This window comes from Anthonomus grandis, chromosome 2 (genome assembly GCF_022605725.1).
Source record: "Anthonomus grandis grandis chromosome 2, icAntGran1.3, whole genome shotgun sequence".
Lineage (NCBI taxonomy): Eukaryota > Metazoa > Arthropoda > Insecta > Coleoptera > Curculionidae > Anthonomus > Anthonomus grandis.
The window spans coordinates 1,559,883-1,578,241 of record NC_065547.1 but is presented as its reverse complement, the minus strand read 5'-3'; the positions used below and the strand labels follow the sequence as shown (position 1 = coordinate 1,578,241).

Below are 18,359 nucleotides of genomic sequence, written 5' to 3'. Positions count from 1 at the left end.
AAAATTAATGGACATACTAATATAACATGTAAATAAATTTTAAGATATATTAGGTTATCGATAGACACGCTCGAGTTAAAGCAACTAAAGGCGGATTTATGTTTTATTTTTAAATTACTACCGTATTTATATATTCCTTAATTTATTAAAATGAATCGTAATTTCAAATGCTGTAAAAAAAGGAGTTTTCAAATTATTGCTGCATCTTTTGTATGTCTAAATTCCACCCAAGTTGTTTGGATAGAAATTCTGATGCCATAAAATGGGAGGCTACAAAATTTTATGCTCAGAAAAATGTCAAATACATTTTAATGAAAATGACAATGAAAAGTCTTACGAGCAGAAGATTCATGAATTGTTGATTGAACTAAAAGAAAAGGATAGGCATATAGAAAGAATGAGAAGAAACAGTTTGATGTTTGAAGATGAAGTGTCAGAGGCCGAAAAGAAGTTTTCCTCCTCCCTACATAATCTACACAAACTTAATGATGAACTTAAAATTGAATTAATAAATTTAAAAACTAAAGAATGTGAGTTACTGTCACTATTAAAAGTATGTGAAGAGGAAAAAATAAATTTCAATATAGAAATCAATGAGTTAAATACCTTAAATAAAAATTGAATTGTAACAATAAAAACATTAGAAAATAAATCTACAACCTATAAGACGCAAATAAATATGTTACAAATGGAAGTTAATGATTTAACTAAGATAAATAAGCATATGATCCAGTTTATAAAGGTGTTGGAAGTTGAAAAAAGATACTTGCTATTCCGATATTTGTGCATTAAAGGAACAGCAAAACTTATCTAACTTTGTTAATATAAATTCTCCAACACAGTTACCATGTAGGCCAAATTCACCCGTTGATAATCGACCTAAGCTTCTTTTTGTGGGTGGAATTGTTCCTGAAGAAATTGCGTCTGAAGTTTAAAGCTAACTACAAAGTCCAATGTTTCCTGAAGCCAGGAAGTACAAACAATAAACTGATTTATACTGCATCATCTATGGTTAAGGAATTTACAGAAAATGATATGAGATGTTAAATGGTATTTGCTCATCATTTGATATTTAAAAAAAAATTATACATTTACACAGCAATATCCAAACCATAATGTAATTTATAATAGCAATAAGGCTCTCTATAGAATATTTCACGCAAATAATATTAATCTAAATAGAATTTTAGAGTCTAATCATGCCAGCAACTTTGGATCAGATTTGGCATCCTTACTGTATACCCATATTTTAAAACATTTCAAAAGTAGCATTTCATCAAAACATGTGTCCACAATAAAACCAAGTAATCAACCTGGACTTCTAGATACTGACTGTGATAGGGATTCTTTTTTTAGATAAATACACAGAAGATGAAGCTCACTCACATTCTATAAATAACATTGAAAAAAAGCATGCGAAAAGTTTCAGTAGTTTTATTTTAAATATACAGTCTCTAAAAAAAAAAAATGGACGAGCTTCATCTTTTACTTGATTCATGTGATTTTCCTACTTGTATTACTAACTGAGCACTGGTTAAAGCCTAACGAATGTTTCTTAATATCTGATTATATTCCTATATCAATTTTTTGTCGGCAACACTCCATACATGGAGGAACAGCTATTTTAGTTAAACAAACAATTGAAGCTTTTTTCTGTAAAATTAATAAGTATGATAGCTTTCTGTTGGAGGTTTCTGAATTCTCCCTTTGTTTTTGTAAGCGATTTAATTTACATGTTCTTTGTGTTTATAGACCACCCACAGGAGATATTGGTATGTTCTTGGACAAACTTGATTCTCTATTATCCCAATTGTCTCTACACTCCATAGTTATATTGGCTGGTGACTTTAATATTAACTACACTGATGTAAGCTTGCTGTCATATCATACATCCCTTTTAAGTATATTGGAATCTTATGACTTAAAGATGCATGTTCTTTCACCCACACATATAACATCCTCATTTGCAACTACTATTGATTATTTGTGTACAAATTTAAATGATGTGTCATGTAGAGTACTCTCATCTGGTATTTCTGACCATGAAGCCATTCTCGCTAGGATTCCATGCAACACTCCTACATCTCATTATATAGGAGAAATTTTCAGCAGAGCAAATTTCAATGCTTTTTCTTCTACTACAGCTTTGGTTAATTGGAATGCAGTTGAAATGGCTCCTGACCCGTTTACTTTGTTATTTCATGTGCTATGTGACAAGATCAATCAGTGTTTTCCTAAAAAGAGGCTTAAAATGAAAAATAGAAAACCATGGGTCACAGCAGGCCTCAAAACTTCAGCTAAAAACCTCCGTTTTTTGGCTAAGTTGTGCAAGTTTACAACTTATGCAAACATTATTCTTTATCATCAGAAATATCGTAGTCTATACAGAAAGACGATCAAAGCAGCAAAGGTTAAATATTATAGTGACCTCTTGAATATGTCCTCAAATAGGCAGAGAGAATGTTGTTCAATTATAAATGACCTCAGGCATTCCCACAAGAAAGTTTCAGAACCAGAAGTAAGAACAAATAGTTTAAATGATTATTACTGTAATATTCCTCATTTATTGCTCAAGGATGTGAATACTAATATTGATCCTTTGCATTACCATGTTCCTCTATGTATCAGAAAAATTTCAGAAGTTAATAAATTCAAAAAGGAATTAAAATCACTTATATTATCCAGGGCATATTATAGCTTTGACGATTTTTTTAATGATACCTTTAACCTGTGCTCCGACATCATTTTAGTGTTTTAGTTTTGCTTCCTATTAAATAATTTAATTTACTTCCTCTAAATTCTGTTTTATTTATTTATTTATTTAAGTTCAAGGCTCTCCTACAGATAGACTAAGCAATCCAATAACAGGAAAGCACAAAGTATCTTATGAATTTAAATACAAGTAAGCGATTTGCCAAACATTACGTTTTCACCAAACCTAACAAATACACCAAGCAATATAAACCTAACTAACTTATTTAATAGTATCTCTTATAAACAATAAAGAAGCATATATACATATGAATAATGACAATAGGGAAAAAAAGGACAATATTTATCGTTCTTTACGAAATTAGGTAGAATTTTTTAAGTATCGCTTAAATGAAGCCATACTGGACAAAAATATATCATCATTCAAATTAGTTTCTTGAAAATTATTAAAACTACGGGCGCATCTAAACAATGGAGAGTTAGACAAATAGTTTGAAGAATATCTTGAGATGCTAAAGGTCGATCTATTACGCAAAATAAGGATTAACGTTGATATGTACATTTTCCAGACAGAAAGGGCAGTCTATTAAATTATTAATAATTTTATAAATCAATATTAAATCAAAATTGTTTCTACGACTCTCTAAGGGCTTCATACCATAAAATTTTAAGTTATCATAGTAAGTAAAAAAATGTCTCTGTCTATTAAAGCGAAAATTTACTATATTTACAAACTTTCGTTGAACTCTTTCAATTTGGTCAATATATTTGTGATACATCGGATTTCAAGCCACTGTCGCATATTCTATAGTAGGATTAACGAACGCATTATATAATAATATTAATGATGATTGATTACTAAAACCCTTTGTAATTCGAGTTATAAAACCTAGATTTTTTAGAGCTTTCTGAACAATGTTTTCTATATGAACGTCAAAGAGCAGTCTGGAATCCAACGTCACACCTAAATCCTTAATAAACTCCACATACTTCAGGATAGTGCCCCCGAGATAGACATCACATTTGTTTTGTGTCTGAGATGGTTTTCTGCTAAAAAGTATAGAATGACATTTTTCTGGATTAATAAATAATTTATTTAAGGTACAGTACCTTTCAAAATGTGCAAGATCAGATTGCAGGGCACGAAAATCTGATTTTTAGGTCATCTGCATATGCAAGATATCTACAGGTAGAGAAACATTGACCAATGTCATTTAAAAAAATCGAGAACAAAATCGGTCCCAAATGAGAATCTTGCAGTACTCCTGAAGTTACGGTTGTACAAGAAGACTTTACTCCATTTACGACAACGTACTGAGAGCGATTTGTTAGATAACTTTTAATGAGTTTGAGCAGGGCCCCGTGCACACCGAAATTCTCCAACTTCACGAAAAGTTCAGGATGATGTATACCTTCCTTATCAAAAGCCTTGGAAAAGTCGTTGTACACGGCACAAGTTTCCAGACCACTATCTATACTTTCGTTTATACTCTGAATAAATGGTATTAAGTTGGTTATTACCGATCTTTTTTGGAAAAAGCCATGTTGGTTAACATCAATAGCTTCTTTGACCTTAAAGAGTAATTGTTTTAACAGTAAAGATTCAAAAAGTTTACCAAAGTGACTAATTAGGGAAATAGGCCTGTAATTCCGTACATAAGTTTTTTCTCCAGATTTAAATACTGGCACAATTTGAGCTGTTTTCCAAATATTAGGAAAAATGCCGCTGGATAAAGATTGATTATACAAAATATGCAAAGGCTTGCACAAGCTAGGACAAGACTTCAAAAAAAATGAAGGAAACCCGTCTGGGCCAGGTCCCTTTTTAGGATCCATAGATATAAGTGCGGATTTAATGTCATTTATATCAATACTGTTAACTACAAAACATTCTTGACATTGACTAGGCTCAATTAAAGTTGGTGTATCAGAAGCTTCAAATACTCCACTAAAATACTTAGAAAAGAGTTCACTAATGTCAACACAATTCGAAGCTTCCTGATCATTAAATTTCATTTTTATTGGTAAGCTTTTAGTGTTTTTTTTTGTTGTGAAAAAATGACCAGAAATATTTAACGTCTTTGACAATGTTTATTTCTGTTTTATAAATATAATCTTTGTAATCATTGCGTATATCAATCTTTACTGTTTTACGTAAATTTGAAAAGTTGTCGCAATCAGATTGTCTTCGGTACAGTTTCCACATTTTATGTGCCTTTTGTTTATTTTTAATTAGATTGATTGTGTGTTTGGAAAACCATAGAGGGTATTGTCCCTTATTGATCTTAATTCTAGGGCTGTGGTTAATAACAATGTTATCTAAAACTGTATAAAAACATGCAATGTTAATATTTACATCTTTAGATAAAAATAATTTGTCCCAATGAGTAGAAATAATAATTTCATTGATAGTGTCGTAATTGGCATTATTAAATTTTAACTTGGTATATGAATTACTAATAATGTTTTTCTCCGATATTAAATTAACATTTATATCCAAAGTCATGTGATGGCTATCTTCAGGCACAAATGGATCCATACTTTTATTTACAATAACTTTTGTACAATTAGAAATAATAAGATCCAGAATTTTATCACGAGCATTGAAGACGTGATTAAATTGCTTTAGATTATTAAAGTAAAAAGCATCAGAAAATGCTTTGCTGCAAGGATCAGTGGCGTTGATAGGCAATAAATCCTTAACATTCGGTTTTTGTGACCATTATTAAATTAGGTAGATTAAAGTCACCCATTATTAAAAAATAACTATTAATATTAGTGCTTATAATATTTTCTAGTTTAGACAAAAAGTTTAGATAGTTATTTACTGCTGCATGAGGTGGAATATAAACAGTGCATAAAAATAATTTTCTGCCCCCCTCTATAGTAACGTTATTGACAGCTTTACTTATTTTTTAATCAAATTTATCAAAAAGATGCTTTTTTGTTCTCAATCTGTTTTGTTATGATTAATTTTGGTAATGTGTGTAAATTTTATGGTAAAGTGTTTTAGATGTTATGTTTGTTTGAAATTTAAAGTGAATTTGGAATTTTTTAGTTTTTAGGATGCTTGTACACAAGATTTTGTTGTCTTACGTAATATAGCACATTTTCTTTCTTTCTTTCTTACTAAATGGAATTTTTGAATGTAATTATTTATTAGGTGGGCTTAAATTTCGTGCAAATAAAAAGACAAAACTTAAACATATTTTTTAAGTTATTACAGGTTAAAATTGGCATTTTATACTCTTTATTAGAAGCACTGATTACAGTTATATTTTCAAAATGGACATTTTACAAATATTAATGATTGATACTAGTAATGCCCTCTCTGTAATAGCCTCCCAAGTAACCCATAGTTCTGTTCTCTAGCCATTTCAAATTACAGTATTATTTTTTTTTATGACACATTTAGTTTTGTACATTTCAGCTTCATATTGTACTGGTTGTTAATGAAATTTTATTTATACTCTTGTAAAACCCGGTTCTGGACTAAAGAAATATTTTAGAATTTAAATTATATCCCATATTGATTATTCCATACTTTATTTATTCGTTATAAGACGAATGATTAATTGGGCAAGTACAATTATTGTGTATGTTGTACTATCCATAGTACAATAACTGATTTTGGCTTGACCATACCAGATATGCTGGTTGATTTTACTCGGACTGACCTATCTAATTTTTGTCTCTTTTTATCTTATGTAAATATTAGTTTTCTTGGAAGATAGCAAGAAGTTACTGGTCTAGGGAAAATCGAAATTGAGTGTCATAGTGACACATATTTTCATTGCCAACTTCCTTGGGCCATAAATTTAGTTATTTATTTTTTTATAAAAGGTTTTATGGTACTTATAAAAAAAAGTTAAGTTATTTTCGATTGGCAATACACTTTGTGCGTGAGTGCTTAAATACGGGTTTGACCTCTGCGGTCGTTCCTTTTTCCAGACCGCCATCATGAAGTGAAGAGTGCTTTAGTTCTTTTTGAAATTCGTGTGAATTTTACCCATATGGGGATATAATTGACTAAATGTGGTGATAGTAAATCAACTTTTTGGGCGTAATGCTGCTATAATTTGTTTTTTTTGTTGAATTTACTGGCCTTTATGGCGGTCCTGATTGGCATTGGCAGGGGACAATTTAATTAACAAAGCTACATAACATGGATTTTGGACGAATTTTTTTTTGTCCGGACCTGATACCTTCATGTCATATGGTACTTTTATTTTGGGGTTACGTACTCTACTGGCTCTAATCTAGAGGAGATTTTAAACAACTGTGAGCTAACGTCTAACCTAGACCACTACCAGAGCTTGGCGTATTGTGAAGTGGAAGAGGTGAAGCTTGGAAGCCTGCAGTTTTTCTTCGACTGGGAATTGGATGTCTGGGAGAGTCTCGAATCTGAAGTAGTCTGCTGTGTGTGGAGCTAAGTGACACAACATAACATTTTTTTTTATTCACTTATTTTATTTTTATTATCACAACTTTTATCTTTTGATTTGAGATACATACATATATGACTTTACAATCTGAGCGGGGTGAAGCCGAATTGTCGTGGTTAGGGGATGTAATTATTTTTCTTATTCAAAGGCTGGATATATTTATATTATTTCGATAATCCAAAGGCCCACCAGGTTCGACTGTACTTTGTCTCAAAAGTTTATTTAAAATTTTATTGACATTATTTAATCGATGCTATTTTATTATTGAATATTACTGATAAGAGTACATATATATGTGACAAGTGACTCCTGTGAGGTAAGACGCAGCCGGCTTCGTAGTACTACGAGTATATATTTGGGTTATATTATTTATTTTCAAACTACTCCTAAGATGTCAAATTTTCTCAGATTAGCTAGTAAATATTAGAGTAAACTAATAAAAAGGATAACACTGACGCCCAACTTACTCTTTTTTCTCTATAGTTACCCAAAAATGTTTGTTCTTCTTTCATTGGATTGGACTTTAATATTCATATTTTGGATTTCATTTTTTCTTGAAGGTTAAGGTGAAATTTAGGACAGGTGTTCAATTGATATTTGGATTTGGAATAGGATAAAAATCTTCAATTTAATTTTTGGTGAATTTTTACAGGAAAATATAGGAGTTGATTTTGGTAACCTATTAATTTTGACCTATCTATTCATATAGTACATATATATTTGTTTTTGATTTTTGTCAATTTTTTTTAGTACAACATGTATAAGATTACAATAGAAAGATTGCAAAAGGATGAGCTGGAATATGAAGATAAAGTTAGAGGTATTGACCCTTCTGGTACCACAGATTCCTTGCGTAAATGTTTGCGTTCCCTTTTACAATTAGAAAAATCAGGCAATTCAGTTCAAAACTCAGCAACTCTTGACCCTGATATCGAAATTCCGATTTGTGCAAATAAACTTACTGAGTTAAAAGATTCAATTTCATCTTTTCCTGGCACAACTACACAACATTTGAAAGTAGAAACAAAATTTGCTCATTTAACTGGCAGAATAAATAGGATTACAGACACCGATAAAGAGGTGGCTTCAAAAAGGTCCTGTTTACTTCTTGAACTTACAACATTAGTTTCTGAGTATGAAAATAAAATAAAACTTCTTTCAGACTCTAACATTGATCCACCCTTAGATAATAATTTTGAAGTAAATACTTTATTAGATTCAACTCGAACTTCTATTCATGAAAATTCTACGCCTACTCGAAATGAAGTTAATATGACTGCGATAAATACCAATATGCAACCATCTACATCTTATTTCAAAAGTGTTCCAGTTTTTAAATGGAATTTAAAATTTTCAGGTAATAAGTCAGGTTTAAGCTTAAATGCATTTTTACAGAGGGTAGAAGAACTATCTATTTCAAGGGGTGTTTCAAAGGCAGAACTGTTCAACTCAGCTTCTGATCTTTTTGACTGTCAAGCTTTAAATTATTATCACTTAATATCTAGATATGCAACAGATTGGGACTCTTTAATTAAATTAATGAAAGATGAGTTTGTACCTCCACACGTTCTTTTGATTTGTACGTATTGGACCTAATGTTTTCAACTGTACATTTAACTAACGCATATACTGTGGAACCGTTTCTTATAATCAAGACTCACTCGTATTTGCTTCTTTTATTAAATTAAATTATGTCGAATATTGTAATCTGTAACTTTTTTTTTGGAAAATAAACGTTTTTTCTATCTTTCTCTCCAAAAACTAATAAATCTACACCATTTAATTTTGCTGGTTTAACAACGCATTACTTCAGAATATGTTCCAAATTGAAATTAGAAAAACTCTTTCCTTTCTTTAAAACAGATTTGTACACACCGAGGTCACTTTTATAATTTACATTTTATAAGAAAATTTTGCTTTCATGTTTTATTAGAGCTTATGATATTGGCCATTGACAAGATTTCTTTGGATTCCTTGGCGAATACCTAATTTTTTGTCCATGTATATGAAGTGATATTGTCCTTTAATTTTGGATGTTATATTTAGTTACTTGAGTCCTTTATTTTGTAATTGTGCTATTTAAATGCTAAAAGTTTCTACTTTTGTAAATTGGTTAATACCGTTAAAAAAGATAATAAATAAATTACATCAAAAATCACCGTGAAATATAAGAAAGTTGCGACAAGAGTTTATTTTCTCAATTCAAGTATCCTCTCTCCCATATACAAGGTGTCCAAGAATGGATTTCCCTTTTAAAACTTGAACAAGTTGGCAACCGTGTAATATAGCGGAGCCGCGTTAGCGGCGTTCGATAGTGGATCGATGCGGATTATTTAGTCAAAATGGAGCGTTGGTCAGGTGTGCATCGCGCGTTCATTATTGAGTCATACTTCAAGAGTAATGATTCTTACATAGTTGCAACACGAAGATTTTGTGCTCACTTCAATATTAGGCGTGTGGAGGACGCTCCGAGCAAAAATTTGGTGAAATCCTGGGTGCGAAGGTTTAGAGAAACGTCGTCAGCTGTAAATGCAAAACCCCGTGGTCGTCCAAGGACTGCAACTGCTCCTGAGAATGTTGAGGCCGTGCGTGCTGCGATTATTCGAAACCCTAGTGGATCAGTTCGTAAAACATCACAAGCTTTGCAAATGCACAAATCATCTCTACACACTAAAGAGAGATTTGAAGTTTCATCCCTACAAAATTCAAATAGTGCAAGAATTAAACCCAAATGACTTTATAAACCGGCGTTCTTTCGCTGAAACCATGATAGACCATTTTTTTGTAAACGATCGAGTTAACAATATCCTGTTCAGTGACGAAGCGCACTTTCACCTTTCAGGCGCAGTCAATAAGCAAAACTGTCGCTATTGGGCACCAGACAATCCAAGGCGAAAACACGAAAAGCCCCTACATAGCCCAAAGGTAACTGTGTGGTGTGCTATGTCGTCCTCGGGAATTATCGGTCCGTATTCTTTTGAAAACGGACGCGGCGCAGCCCTTACTGTTAATAGTGCTCGTTATTGTGCGATGCTTCGGGATTATTTGACACCTCAGCTACAAGATTTTGATGGCTTCAATCAGGATACCTGGTTTCAACAGGACGGGGCTACCGCACACACAGCCCGAGCGTCTATGGAAGTCGTTAGAGGATTATTTACGGAAAAGGTGATTTCCCGTTTTGGAGATCTAAACTGGCCGGCTAGGTCTACCGACCTCACCCCACTGGACTTTTTTTTGTGGGGATTCCTCAAAATTAAAGTTTATGTTGATAGACCTGCCACCTTGCAAGAGTTAAAACAAAAAATACGGGAAGAAATTAATGGAATACCACCCGAGATGTGTTTAGCAGTTTTCGACCACATAAAGGCGGCACTACAAGAGTGTTTTGACCGAAATGGAAGGCACCTCGACAATATAATTTTTAAAACATGAAATCCGCATATATTGTGTGTAGTCCTACCCTTAATAAATTCTTTTTAAAACTGAAAAAAAAAATTTGGTTAGCCTTCAAAAAGGGAAATCCATTCCTGGACACCGTGTAGTAAGATAGGATTTGAACGAAAATGCAAATTCAAAAACACATTGGCTTATGTAGAAAGAGCACTTTATACGCATGAATCATGTAACAATAGACAAACACTCTTGCATCAATGGATTATTATTATTTTTGTTAAAGTAATATTTAAAACTTAAGAGCAAGAAAATTTGGTATTAAAGTAACAAAGTCATATGCATTTCAGTCAAGCAATTAATTTTCTCAGTGCACCTATTAATAAGGAATTTATAAAATAATATCGTGTCTATGGTACTAACCTTACGAATACGTCAGTCCTAAGGGAATCATTCATATAGTTCCAGGAGTACTGCATGAGTTTTTGGTTGTTTTGGAAATTGAGTACTTGAAGATACATTACGATAATCTATAAAATGGAACCAATGCATTAAATACTATTAGAAAAAAAAAAACATTATTAATGTACCTTATGGGGATGTTTAATGTGTACACAAAATCCAAGCTCCTTCAGCACCCTCCGCTCCGCCTTGATAACTAAATTTTTCAAGTGTATATAGTTCTGGTCCAAAACCACCGGATGTATAGGACTGTAGAAAAAGCAAGAAAATTTTGTTGCGAAACATATGTGTCTGTATGTGTGTGTGTGTGTAATGAGAAAGCAGTTATGAATTCGCTTTCTCTCTATAAAAATTAAAATAATATATGTAATTACATTATTCTGAAGCATAACTGTATTATTATTAATCCTAATTTACCTCCATGTAACTCAGCTTGTGCAATGTTCTCACCGGTTCTCACCTAAAAAAAGTCTTAAAAGTGTTAGTAGCGCGAAACCGTTTTTTTTTTTTTTTTTTAATGGAAAAATCGCCACTCTTGGATGGAAACTCGATGCGAACATCATATTTTGACGTTCTCTAATTTCCATCCAAACGTTTTGATTGTGATGTGATGTCTCCTCAGGTTCGACACTTTTCGGAGATTTAGATTCGAATCAGTTTTTACATTAAGGCGGTTACTGTGTGGAAAAGTTTGTTTTTGGTATCGTTTTGGATAAAGACTCGATGTATTTGTATTTTTTTTTAAAGTCACCTCAAAAATTTTCCAAGGGTTTTATATAACTGATTAGTTAAAATAACGAGAGTTAGAAGACTCGTGCTTAATATCTGTCTCTTTTGTCATGATAATTAATATTAATTTAAGCATAGACTGTTCTCTACTAATGAGACTTCATCTGATTGTTCACCTATAAGATGTTCGAAGAAGAACATAGACTTTTAAAATTCTTGTGTAAAACAAATAAAGGATGTCTTTAAAATAAATTCATAGTCTGCAAAAGCAGCTCAGTCTTAAAGATCATACTTTATTTAGATTCTTAAATATCGTTACGTAAACTTTTTGTTTGTCTAATATTTGTCTAGGTTTAATTTTTTATGCAGGTATTAAGTGAAATAATGGAACAAAAACTACTTGTAAAGTAGATTTTTTAATTATGTCTTATTGGAGATAATTTCTATTATCTGCTGAAAGAAACTGCAAACGAATTTGTATTAAAACTAGAAATTTTAGGGTAACTTTCTTCCTATTTAATATAGATACGTGTAGCATTAGGTGAATTACCATATTAGGTACCTTTTTCATGAGAATAAAATTTTCTGAGAAAGTTCCCTAAGAAAAATTAGGATTTCACATTTCCGTCAATTTTGCTTCTAATACTACAAATATTTCTAATTTTTTTACTATTTAAGATATGAGTCAAGATTTTGAGTAATTTTTGTAATTTCCTTTTCAAGGGTTTTCAAGAAAAATGAATATTCCAGTTTTTCAAAATTAACTTAAGATGTTACTATTGGGTAGGGCTTATTATAGACTAGGGAATTCTAACAGGATGCACTTTAAAATTTAATTTTATTGTGACTGTTAAATTATATCCAATCTCAAAGTTTGTATTTTTCAATTCTTTATATTTAGATTATTATTTTGAATTTTGATTTTAAATGTACCTATTTAATGGTTTCTGTTCACTTGTATACCAATCTTGCTTTGTCAACAATTTTTTTGACTAATAAAACCTTCGTACATTGATTATGTCTAGAAAAATCTCAAATTTATTGTTATTTTGTTATTTAACTGTTTTATTATTAAAGATAGAAATTTGGATCAAAAAGCATTAAGTAACGAACAATATTTGGTAAATTTTCTATGGGAATAATATTTTTTTTTAAATCAATAGTTTTTGAAAAAAAATGGAAAGTTCTACTTAAGTAATTAATAACTCTCTTACTATTAAGGATTGAGACGTAAATCAAAAATTGTTAGGTACAAAACATTATTAGGAATTTTTTTTTTGAAAAATTAGTGGTTTTTGTGAAAAAATTAAATTTCAGTTTTTTTTTTAATTTTTCTGCCTAAGAAATTTTCCAATTTATTGATAACTTGCTTCTCATTGATCCACTTCATACTTCATAGAAACAGTGCCGGCCAAAAGTAGAGAAACTTTTAATTTAATAATCTATTCAAAATTTTTGTGACACCATGTATTAAAAATGTTTATCTTAGCCTAAGCCATACATTCATACCAAAACAGTTTTAATATTTATCACAGGAATGTAAATAGTAAACAATGTTTTTTTTTTACTTGAGGACATAAATAGAGAAACTTTTTGTATTAAATATTTTAAATTAAATAGATCTCGTTTGAAGCAGTTCGTTTTCGATTGCGAAGAGGCCTATTTAGTATTAAAATGCCTCGAGGTATAAATTTATCTGAACAAATGAAAAAACTTATAATCGAGAAGCACAATGCGGGAGTGAAACAAGTAACAATCGCTAGAGAACTTGATCTTCATAATCAAATTGTGGCAAACTAGAGGCACTACTGCCAGCATCTCTAAGCCAGGTAGACCCAAAAAAAAGAACATCTGCAACTGACAAGCTAATTAGACGATGTTCTATAAGAAATCCATTTTTCTCCGCCGAAGATATAAAAAAGGCATATCCCAGCATTTCCCTTTCAATTTGATCTATTCGAAGACGTTTATGTGACGCCAACTTAAAAGCCAACTTTCATTTCAACGAAAAATAGACAAATTCGTTTAAAAGAACACTTACATTGGACCTATAATCAATGGAAAAACGTTTTCTGGTCAGATGAAAGTAAGTTCAATTTATTTGGGTCAGATGGTATGAGATGGTTAGACGTCCCGAGAATGAAAAATTCAACCCAAAGTACACTATTCCCACAATCAAACATGGAGGCGGTAATGTGTTGGTGTGGGGATGTTTTTCCGGGCATGGCGTTGAGAATAGATGGGATCATGAATAGCCAATATTATCTAAACATCTTAAGGAATAATATGCTTCCCTACGCCGAGGATAATTTGCCGTTAACTTGGAAATTCTAGCATGATAACGACCCCAAGCACACTTCTAAAATTGTTAAAAATTTCCTAACCTCTCAACAAATTCAAGTTCTGAAGTGGCCCGCTCAAAGTCCAGATTTAAATCCCATCGAGAACTTGTGGGAGCACCTAGACAAAAAAATCCGAAATAAAGACGAATTATTCCAAGTCGAAGAGTAAAATTTCCGGAGATATTATACACAATCTTCTTGAATCTATGCCAAGACGGTGTAATGAAGTTGTGAAGAATAACGGTTATGCCACAAAGTATTAGTCTGCTTTTATCCACATTTTGTATTATAACATAATTATGTCATAAAAATAAAAGGTTTCTCCATTTTTGTCCTTAAAGAAAATACATTTTGTTTGCATATTTTGTAATAAATTATTTGTTTTCAATTTTTTTTCTAATTATTTTCGTCGCTACTAGATATAACCATAAACATTATTTACAATTACTTCGAATTAGTTTTAATAAGAAAAAAATAAAAATATTAAAAGTTTCTCCACTTTTGGCCGGCACTGTATGTGGATCAAAAAGTGTTACGTAAAGAACATTATTTAGTACAATTTTTATAAGAACAAAATCAATGGTTTTTGAGATTAATGAACTTTTTGTGCTTTCGATACTTAAACTAACTAATAACTTTCTTAATATTAATGATAGTGATATGGATCAAGTATCATTAAGTAAAGAATATTATTTAGGACAATTTCGATCAAAATATTTTTTTTGAAAAGTCAATTGAATTGAAGGAAATTAAACATTTCAGTTCTTTACAGTACAGTTAGTTATATACCTTGAAAAGTCTTAAATTTATTAATCGCTTTCTTTCTATTAAACTTAAAGACATGGATCAAAAAGTGTTAGATACAAAGTGTTTTTTAGTACATTTTTTATAAGAATAACGCTTTTTGAAAAATCAATGGTTTTTGAGAAAAAAAAAGCAAATTTCAGATTTTTCCAGATTTTGTACGCCAAAGATTTTCCAATTTATTGATAACTTTCTGACTATTAAAGGCAGAAACGTGGATCAAAAAGTAATGTATGAAAAACATTATTTAGTAAATTTTAAATAAGAACAACATTGTTTGAAACATTAATGGTTTTTAAGAAAATTGAAAATTTCAGTTTCATATAGACGACTTTATGCCTTGGAGAATCTCAAATTTATTCATAGGTTTCTTACTATTAAAAACAAACATATGAATTAAAAAATAGTAGGTAAAAAACAATATTTGATACATTTTTTTAAAAGAATAGCACCTTTCGAAAAACTAAGGATTTTTGAAAAAAAATTAAAATTTCAAACTTTTTCAGTTTTTGTCTCATAAATTCTCAAATTTCTTAATAACTTTCTTAATATTGAAGGAAGAGATGTGGATCAAAAAGTGATTTCTTCAAAAATCAATGGTTTTTGAGAGAATTGAACATTTCTTCAGTTAGAGGTTTTATGCTTTGGAGAATATCAAATTTATTAATAACTTTCTTACTATTAGAAATTGAGACATAAATAAAAAAACTATTATGTAAAAAAATAATATTTGGTACATTTTTATGAATGGTTTTTGAGAAAAATAAAAATTTCAGTTTTTCGCCGATGCTACAATAAACATTGATAACTTTCTTATTATTGAAAATAGGGACGTGGATCAAGAAGTGTTATATAAAGAACATTCATAATTCAGTACAATTTTTTTTAGAACATTTAAAATTATTAAGAAAAATTACAATTTAAGTTACTTTCCCGAAGTCAAACTATTGACAACTTCCTTGCTGTTAGACATTGACTATAGACCAACATGAACTTATCATTTGACATTTATGTCTCAGAACTCACTTGAACATATCAAGCAGAAGCCATTGCTCCAATAATTCAATATTTTCACAACAATATTAATCCTGAAAAATTGACTTCAAAGCATTAAACTTTACCACTATTAATGCACATTATGTTGGATCTACCGGTACAAGTTCTTCATAAATAGAACCACTGAAGATTCTTTAGAATTTCAGAACATACTGAAGGGTGAGAAGGTTCACTCACTGACTTCTCCCAGGCACTTGACAGGTTAAACCATGAACTTTCTCAAAGGAACCGATTGATTTTGATATGACTATACATATAATTCTATTACTTTTTAATGCATTAAGGATTTAAACCAAAAAAATGTTGAACAGAAAGAGAGAGAGAGAGTAAAACTGGCATAAAATTTGAAGTTTTCTGCACAAAAGCTGCCTTATGCAGGAGTTACAACTTTACAATACACAGACATGCCTTAGTCTAATTTGATGTAATTTTTGAACCTAGAATAACAATAGCTTGCCGAATAACATCAATTGACTTGAGAAGGTTTAAAACATCTAAAAAATTGTATCAAGCCTGAAATATCATCAAATTTCACTAAAAAAGATAAGATCTTTAATGGAATCATTTCCCAAGCAGATTTTAAGACTAATAAGCACTTGCAGTAAGGAGTTTCCCACTTTCTATAACCTTTTTGCTAGTGACCCTTTTCCCAGATACATCCCGGTTTGTATTGCTACTCCCTAATTAAAATTCTCACATTAGTTTAACTTGGGTCCACATAAATGATCACGCGATTCTTCTAATAAAAGAAAACTTACTACCTAACTTACCTTGTCCTTACCAAAACCCACATCACAAACCTTTCCAAACTGTAAACCTCCCCTCTTTTAGCAGTTTCATATTTATAAAATAAGTTCATTTTTATATTATGTACAATAACCTAAAATCAATCAAATATAAAAAGAGTTCTTTCGTAAAATTAATACAAACCTTATAAAGTTTTATAATCCATTTTTCTGTAAAAATTCCAAAAAATGTCGAACCATTGTTGACATAGAGAATGCTCACCCATACTTCTCAGATCATGCTCTAATTTAATTAGAGAGCCGATTCCTTCAGAGGGAGTTTCAGCATTTTGTTGAGAGACGGGATGTTTTTGACACACCCACGAGTATTTTTTGGGGAGTCCTCTGTAATAACAATAGAATTTGAGTAACGTTGTTTGTCAGCATAATGCAGCAATACCGAACTTTTGGAAATAAATAGGATTTTTTTTTTTAAAGAAGTAGCTCATTCTCCGGCAAGCTAAATTCAGTTTAAATTTATTATTCTAGCTTCTGGACAAACAAGAATTTACAAGGCATTAAGTGTCCTTCAATATTATTGGAGGTTGGTGAGCTTTCAATATACAGGGTGTTTTACTTTTTTGTAGCAGGACTTTAACAGTATTTAGAAAAATTAATTTTAAGGTAGATTTCTCATATAAATATTGATCGTCAAACTTTTTGTTTCTGAGATACAGGGCGTCAAAGTTTCCCAAAAAAAAAAGTTTTTATTTTTTAATATCCGAACTATCAAAGATATTGAAATCAAAATTGGTATAAACAATTCTAGGATGAAGGGTCATAATCGTAAATAATGTCATGTTTTTACGTTGGCCAGTGGCGGAGATATGACTAATTAATAATGTTAATGTGACTAAAAAAGTAGCACGCCACTGGATTAAGTCGATTAAACGATCATTTCTAAATAGTGCATTTAATTGTAAACAAAAATGCCCTCTTGATATTTTTTTGTATCTGACTCCGTTTTGTCCTCAAATTGGGTTGTAAAAATCACTTAAGATTTGAAGATAAATTTATTTCAACCGTCTAATAAATCGCAACATAGAATACCACAAATACTTATAACTTATTTATAACAAACAACAGATTACAAGAACACAACAAAAAATTAACAAATTTAAAGAAGGTCTAACTGCATAATTCTGTTAATCACCGAACCGATACTCAGGGCCTAAGTACACAATATAATCACATTTTAAAGCTGTATAAATCCAAACTGTAAAGTACTAAACTTTTCAACGAGCCCAGGTAATATTAAACCTATTTTACAGACATAAAAAGAATGTGCATCATTCCTGTTTTATAACAATAATATATATACAAATATATATATTCTGCGTACAGTTACTACTAAACACTGACTTAGAAGGTGCTTTTTTTTACTATAATTATTATACGTACTACTTATTCACTGTGAATCAATCTGTGATATAAGCCAATTTTATTTTATGTATACTGTGTGTTTTCTTGGTTTTACTTAATGGTTGTGCTGCATATTTTAATGTATAACAATCGTATCTGTGGTGTATGTATGATGGAGATGTTATTAGGTTTTAATTGTTACGTAAACCTCTATAGGTAGAAAAGTTTATAAAGAACCGGCTACTCAATATGCGCACAAACCCATTTTT

At 30.8% G+C, this 18,359-nt stretch overlaps 2 protein-coding genes across 2 annotated transcripts in view; one reads left to right on the top strand and one right to left on the bottom strand.

Moving 5' to 3' along the window:
• The window catches only part of LOC126750305 (uncharacterized), a 219,661-nt gene that overhangs the window by 83,144 nt on the left and 118,158 nt on the right, over window positions 1–18,359 (top strand). The gene's annotated exons all lie outside the window — the stretch shown is intronic.
• LOC126750303 (cyclin-L2) overlaps window positions 1–18,359 on the bottom strand; it is a 45,949-nt gene that overhangs the window by 8,238 nt on the left and 19,352 nt on the right. The window contains exons 3-4 of the mRNA XM_050459880.1: window positions 11,141–11,261; window positions 10,974–11,080 (exon numbers count right to left, since the gene is read on the bottom strand). Coding sequence (XP_050315837.1) covers window positions 10,974–11,080; window positions 11,141–11,261 — 228 coding nt within the window. The remainder of the gene's footprint in view (window positions 1–10,973; window positions 11,081–11,140; window positions 11,262–18,359) is intronic.